General features: G+C 34.4%; 1 protein-coding gene across 1 annotated transcript in view; it reads right to left on the bottom strand.

The window, feature by feature from the left end:
* Positions 1 to 1,802: 1,802 nt before the first annotated feature.
* Positions 1,803 to 7,857, bottom strand: part of LOC105319997 (TPR and ankyrin repeat-containing protein 1) — an 82,601-nt gene continuing 76,546 nt past the window's right edge. The window contains exons 28-29 of the mRNA XM_034449044.2: positions 3,411 to 6,526; positions 1,803 to 3,220 (exon numbers count right to left, since the gene is read on the bottom strand). Coding sequence (XP_034304935.1) covers positions 3,074 to 3,220; positions 3,411 to 6,526 — 3,263 coding nt within the window. The 3' untranslated portion in view covers positions 1,803 to 3,073. The remainder of the gene's footprint in view (positions 3,221 to 3,410; positions 6,527 to 7,857) is intronic.

Here is a 7,857-nt window from a genome sequence, read left to right as displayed (position 1 = left end):
TTATCCAAATACACATTGATACACTTGCAGAAAGCTATTAATATTCCACTTTGGTAGAGCTCGAAAAGAAATGCGTCCTACGCCATATTCAGTCACGTGGTCCCCTCCATTGATACAGATTTTCAATGACCTTGACCTTTATGTTATTTTGATCGGCCAAGGTATATACTCTCATCCAGAGTGGTCCGAAGTCTCTTTCATAGATAGTAAGGAAGTAGGAGATGGATTTATGGAAATTTAAATACTTTCAGGGACAATAACTGCTATAGTGGGCTTCAGATTCTTTTTGTATGAATGTATTGAAGAACTCTCTAAATGTACTGAAAACATTGGTATAATTTCCAAGTTTCTATCTCTTGTCGTTTAAGTGGAGTAGCGATAACAAGCAATTGGTATAATAGGAGCAATAGATCTACTCTATAACTATTTCAAGGTGGGACTGAGGAGGTATATTTTGAAATGCCCTAAAGAAGACCTAATACATCTATGAAAAAGTTTTTCTTTACCACCTTGAACTATAGAGGTATGGAAAATCAAAAATTTTCGGATGTTCCAATGGTCTTGACCTCTATCTCCAATGGTTATTCATACACTAAGGGCTATACATTTGTAAGTTCTGTGAGTTATCAAGCAAAGGGTCGTTTGGTGCCATAAATTTTTAGTGGCCAATTACTCAATAAATCTTATATTAATAATTAACGCTGTCCGAAGGAAAAAAAAGATAAGAAAAAAACATAATACAAGAGGTCTTTCACCTGAAAGGCTTAAAGACCTGAAAAACAAAGAACACCTGAAAGGTGGAAAGACCTAACTATCCTTTCTAAAATGCCAAAGGCGTCATAACCATGGATGTTTTATTGTTTTAAGAGTGAAAAGTGTGGGCAATGATGTTTATTATTGCGGTATTGTAAGCCCCAAAATGCTTGAAACCAATTTTTTAAAACTAAAGAAAAGATTGGTGCCCTGAAAAGCTTCAAATGTTTGTACTCCTCTGTCTTTGCTATATAACAAAAAAGTTGAAAGTGGTCTGTACTTTGGTAGTCCGAAAACGGCAACTGTGGTGAAGTATTCTATTCACAACAGAAGCTGGTTGTCATGGAAAAGGACTGCTAGTTGATTAACTAAACACTTGTCAAATCTGGTTCCTTGAAATGCCATTAACATCTTCTAATCCATGATGAATGTGCACTTCCACTTCAATAGACAACGGTATGCATATCATGTTTTGGTGATTTTATATGAATAGTCTGTTCATCAGAATCGTCATCTTAAGAATTCTTAAAGGGCCTCCAAAGCCTAAGAGCTATTCGTGAAATTTTAAATTGTATTTCAGAGCATTTTTCTTTTATGGGAATGAGCTTGTGATAACATTGTTAACAACAACCATCTCCGCATTACTGGAAAATAAAACCCCCGGGAAGCGAGAGACAAGTGTGTGTTAATTCTAGCAGTAAATTCCGTCGTCTTTGTCCATCAATCCGGTCCAATATAGGTACGACTCGCTGCATAGTTAAAGACAGTTCCCTAGAAATTGACAGAATAAATATTTCTGTACGTATTTTCAAAGAGAGAGAGAGAGAGAGAGAGAGAGAGAGAGAGAGAGAATCATGACTATTCAGCTTAAGAAAGACAATCCCTACATTCCGTCTCACCAAATAACAGATAGCCGCTTTTGTATAACAGTAAATATTTTAATGTTGAACTATTTTCTTTAAAAAAAATCCCCAAAACCTAAAAGACAAATAAATAAAAACTCACCTCATCAATGATATATACAACTCTGCTAAAATAAAATCCCGAGAAACAAGCGTGTTAATTCTAGCAATATCCATAATCTCAGTCCAATATATTTACGACGTTTTGCGTCATTAAAGACAATTTCCTAGAAACCGATTTTCGAATGTATTCTTGCAGAGAGAGGGTGAGAAAAAGAAAGAAAGAGAATAAACGAATGTATATTTGTAGCTGATTTAACTACATAGAGACAATCCCTACATTTAGGGTATCGACCTAAACTACATATCTACCAGTAGCCGCTTGGAAATTTTCATACTTAATGAAAGAGAAACAACCAGTTTTTAAAATTATGAATAACGATTTGAATAACAAACTGTGCAGTTGAGCTACTTTTTATTTAATGAATCAAAACATGCAACCAAGAAACACTCAAAATCAGTGTCATGTAGGATAGTCAATGAGACAGCATTAATGTAAACAATACATTTATTGTACATGTTATGTACTGTGTGTATGGCAAAAGGCAAGTTTTTCAACCTGATTGTCCTTGTATTTTGTTTTGAGATCTGCACGTGAACCATACATTAATCCAAATAGGAAAATAGGAGTTACTCCAAGCTGTGGTGCATTAAGTTAATTTTAATCTTAAATTTAAAACTTCAAATGCAATGAGCAGCCAAATGACTCATTTTCATAGTTAGTTAAATAAAAATCCTGTTTTTTTTGTAACCAGTACTTAAAATTCAATGAAAAATCATGATCATAATAAGCCCTGATGTCCTTAAAAATAAACATATTTTTCTTTAATTTAGTTTTAATACAACTAAAATATTAGTTACTCGTTACATTCAAAATATTAAGGTACATAAACTCTTTCTGTCTCATTAGAGTTTTGGGCATTTAATTGGACATTTATGCATGATTAGTAGTTGATTACATCCTCAAAAAACCCTTACACAAAAAATAAAAATAAAAATTGGTATATAAACCAACTAATCAATATTGTACACACACATAAGCATAAACAAATAGATAAAAATACATATACAACCTAATTACAGAAATAATTCTCACTGCAAATTTTCTTTCAAACAGCTGCAGTGTTATGGTTGAATGAAGTTAAAAATATAACTACATTGTTTTCAGGGCTTGAACCAATGAACAAAGATAAACAACAAACAATTCATGTATTGCATATTTACAATGAGTACCAGTATTTAATAATACAATGTATCATAAACAGAAGCACTATTTAATTTTAAAACAAACGAGTAAACATTAAGTCAATTTAGACTCCACTAACATTTACAGCTCTAAGATTCCAGTGGGTGACTTATCATCGTCTTTGACTTTTTCTCTTTCCCCGTCCTTTGGGTCGCCTCTCTTTAGGTTCATCAACAACCGGCTCAAAAGCATCCAGATCTTCATCCTGAGTTTCTTGCTTGTTTTTGGCTAGATCGACCTCCCTCTGTTTTTCTGATCTCTGAAGAAAATACAAAAAATATTTTGCATTTTTCCAATTTTTCATACCAGACTTATTTGGAGCATCTCTGAAGACAGTAAAGGATTTTTTTGAGATAACATATTCTACATCAGTTAAAAAAGAGACCATATACATGTATTTAAAAATAATCAGCAGAATTCAGTAAAATAAGTACAACAAATCCACGTACCTCTTTTCTTTTACGTGCTTCAGTCTCCACATAGTCTTTGATATAGTGGTGGAAACCAATCATCTCCTGCACTTCCTTCCAAATTTCCTCATTTTGCCAGTCACATTCTTTGATAATACTTTTTATTTTATTTTCCACGGACTCCCTTTGTCTACGTAGATTTCCTATGTTGTAAGTTTCTTCCTTAAAGTGTTTTTCTACCAATTCTACTGATCCAAGCTTATAACGCTGCATAAATTCTCCTACTTCACCAAAAGGATCAGAAAACTCCTGCATATACTTGAGTCGAAAATGTTGTTGAAATTTGACCATTTCCTTATGCTTTTCACATTTTTCATGTTCTTCCCGAGTTTGTTGATTTGCATCTTCTAAAGTTTTCTGTCTTGTTTCCATTGGGGGATTTCCAAGTACTGAAGCCAATGGATTGTCCATTTGTATATCCGGACTTGGTGTAGCTTGGATATGTTGCACTATTTCATAATTTGGCTGTGGCAGCTGCAATGGACTTGGGGGTTGTAATAATCCAGAGTATTCAGAGTCATTAGAAGTTTGTCTGTCCACAGGAAACAAAATACCAGCAGTGCTTTCTTTAAACTGTACACCACAAACGCCACATCCCATGTTGTTTATCTGTACGGATTCAAAAACCTTCATTTTCTCTTCTTTCCTCTCTTTGCTTATTTGACGTACAACACGCTTAATCAAATTCTGCACTTTAAAACGGAGTACAATTTTTCCAATGAATTTTGTGATTTTTTTGCTTGCTTCATTTTCCTTATCACTTCTTTCCTTCTCCATTCTATCTCTGTCTATTTGCCTTTTCTCTTCTACTGAAATTGAAGTATCCACCTCATCCTCTTCGTCTATTTCTGTCCTTGGTTTACTGGACACAATTTCATGAGGGTTGTTCATAGCTTTAAGAGTGTCCTCTTCCAAAAAGAACTTCTTGCTGAGTTCCATTGCCTTTAACTCCCCTTTTTGCAGTCCATTCCTTCTGTTTGAATTGTCCCAGATACAATATATAAGAGAGTCATTTTCCCGCTTTGAAAGCAGAATCTGGAGTGCCTTTGCTACGTCTGCTGGAGATCCTGCTTGCTGCACAAACTTTAGAGCTTCTGACAGTCTGCTGGGGTATTCCTCCCAGACTTTGATTTTACACAGCTCACTCATCAGTTTAGTTTCCACTACTGGATTAACACTCTTACCTAGATTGCAAACCAGCACCAAAACTAAAACAAGTAACCTTTCTGCAATCCCGTAAGCCTCATGAGCAATTGGTGTACCAGGGTTGTTGGACTGAAAAATGTGACTAAGGAGGTTTAATTTTAAGTTACCAGTAAACCCACACACAATATCGACCAGTTTTAATAAACGTTTCTGAAACAGACTGGTATCCTCCACAGCTTTCTTTAGTGTATGTCTATGAACAGCTTCAAATGTTGGTACTCCTCTCTCTTGAATAAATGTTGCATCTATGAAATGGACTACTGCAATGAAAGACTCTGGGATCACAAAGAAGAAGTTGGGTGTATTTTGTACTCTAGCAGTCAAACAAAAGGCAACTGTAGTGAAATATTCCATCCACAACAGGAGCTGGTTGTAATGGGGTAGAACCTCAACACTACCAGTATTACTCAACAGAGCACAGAACTTGGTGAATTTTATCAGAGCCTCTGAGGGATTATTGTTCATTCCAGCTATCTGGTTATATCCATCGCAAAACCTTCTAGCGATTGAGCGGATATAAGTTTTCCCATCAACTGAACTATCTACCATTAGACCAAGTTTCCATGCCCAATCTGGCTTTCTCCTACATTCTTTATTTATTGAATCTTCAAATGATGACATGATATCCTCAAGTTTAGGCTCTATTTCTAGATTTAATAAATGAATGACAATGCGAATCATCACAAATATTTTGATGTTATCTTTCCTTTTATGGTTTTTCATTTCATCATATAGATTTTTAAGATAATGAAGCATTCTTTTTCGAACACAAATACATGTTTTGTCTGCAGGAGAAGACTTTGAATACTTTGGATTCCTCAACTTTTGCAAGAAATACTTTGCTTTGTCAAGATTTGATGATATGGCATTATGATAATTTTCAGGAATGAGATCTTCAAGCAACCAATTACAAGCCATATATTTCTCTCGCAAATTTCTTGAAACGAACAATGACCCATCAAAATCTGGGTCTTTGTTTAAGACATTTTCAGTTCCAAGATGAACATGCAATTCCAGTTCAATGCCTAGCATGTCATATTCTGTCAGAAGATCAAAGTTCTTTGAGTTGAGAGGAGCATGAAGATAGGGGCAAGATTGCTCGTCAGAATCACCAGCTTTAGAATTCTTGCAGGGCTCCCCTAGTCTAAAAGCTAGACATTGCTTATTCTTGTTTCTGTTTGTAGTGATGATGTCTTCTAGTATCATTTTCCATTCAATCCCTCTTTTCACTAGCAAATTAAAAATTTCTGTCCTGACTCTGTTCTTGTCTAATTTACAAATAAATGATTCTTTAGCTGTCTCTGGTAGTAGCATCAAAGCTCTTGATTGCTGTTTCAGGTAATAAACAAGTTTATTTTCTTCCTCTGCAGGATAAAATCCAAAAAATTTGAAAATTTCTTGACGGTTTCTTTCATTTTCCATATTATTCTTTGCAAGCACAAACAAATTTTCAAAAAGATTCTGCATTCCAAGGACACATTTTCGGAGATTTTCTCTTTCATAAAGATCAGAGTTGTGAACCATCCAATGCATGCACTCAAGTTGGCCTATTTCTGACGTTGGTCTTGATTTGGAAAATGCCCAAAAAGCTTTGTTGATGAACTCAGTCCTTCCTGTTAGTTCTCCAATTAATAGGACCGCTTCACCTGCCGCTAGCTTGTTCTCCAAGTCTTGCAGAGAGTAAAACGCTCGGTTCAGGTTTTCACATATTTCCTTTTTGATTTCTTCCTCTATATCTTTGAAATATTTGTATTGACTAAGTCGTATCTTGCTGTCCAGGATAAGACTCTGTCCTATTGCGTTTTTGTCCTGAGATTTCTGAGCACACTGTAGAGCCTCTTTGTTCATACCCTTCTTTGTGTACAGATCTACAGCATCTGCAAGCATGCCTAAAACACAAATAGTAAAATGTACATAGCTAGTAGAATTCACATAAATCTTTAAAAAAAAAATTCAGATTCATTGGCAATGCAACTAATCTTGCCGTTTAAAATAATTCAATAAACTGTGTTTTTTTTTCTAAATTCATGGATTGTGCTAAAGATGTTCAATAAAACTACAACAAGAGGCCAATGGGGCCACATTGCTCACCTGAGTAACAATGGGCGTTCAAAAGATATTGTGCCATATGGCATTCGGTAGAATAACAAAAAATAAATATTGTATTCAAATTTTACACTTATTTTTGCATACATGTAATCTTTGACATTGTACCTTGATGAAATACTGTTTTTACACAAAATAAGAAAATCCTACGCAAGATATATATCTAAATATTTGGTAGGGGTACACTGTTCTATAACTTTTAATTCCCTGTATTTTCGTTCTGCCCCCCCCCTCCCCCACTTAATAAAGCGATCAAAATATATAAGAACATATAGGTACATTTTCTTCCTCAACTACTTCCTAGTTATTGTATTTTTTTTTAAATAAATAAATTTTTCAACAATTTAATTTGTCTTCTCGATTATAATTAAATGACTGTTGTTTACTTCGCGTAAACTCGCGACTTTTATAACTTTACTCACACTTGATTGATGAATACACTGGAATGAAAAATGTTGTCACGTGACATGTGAAAGAGCTATAAAAATCAATGTTACCGTATTGACAGGCACATCACTCTAATTTACTATGGCCCACCCATTATTTTCATTTTCATTCAAAAATAACAAATGGCTACAAACCAGGATAATTTTCCGCTGTAATATTTTCTTAGGAATAGCGATAATTCTTTTATCCTCGCAACAGAAATGTGTCAGAACTATGGAAACTGTTTTAACGATGTGGTTTTTATTTACTCACATTTCACATTATTCATTGTATAAAGAGGGGGCCCCAGAGAGTAGTTATATACAGCATATCATTCTTTAATTTTTTTGTGTACAAGTATTTAACATACTCTAATTCATATACATTGTAATGATCAACCAAAATTTTAGCGTCAATTGTAGAATTATACGCAAGATACAGAGCTCAAAATTTTGCTAGGTTTGAGTCATATTTTGTTCACATGAATTTATTACATTCAGCTTAAGATTTTTAACTTGGTATTTCCTATTCGGCATTTAAATGGAAAAAAATGAATGGCCTCAGATCTGTGTACAAACATAGAATTGTGAGCAAATCTCTGCATGTATCTTGCTTATAATTCGAAGCTTAACACTCAAATATGGTAAGTAAATAGAAATTGTAAACAATTAAACACAAGAAACATGCA

This window comes from Magallana gigas, chromosome 5 (assembly GCF_963853765.1).
Source record: "Magallana gigas chromosome 5, xbMagGiga1.1, whole genome shotgun sequence".
Taxonomy (NCBI): domain Eukaryota; kingdom Metazoa; phylum Mollusca; class Bivalvia; order Ostreida; family Ostreidae; genus Magallana; species Magallana gigas.
The sequence above is the reverse complement of the archived record's forward strand: the minus strand, read 5'-3'. Positions and strand labels throughout refer to the sequence as shown.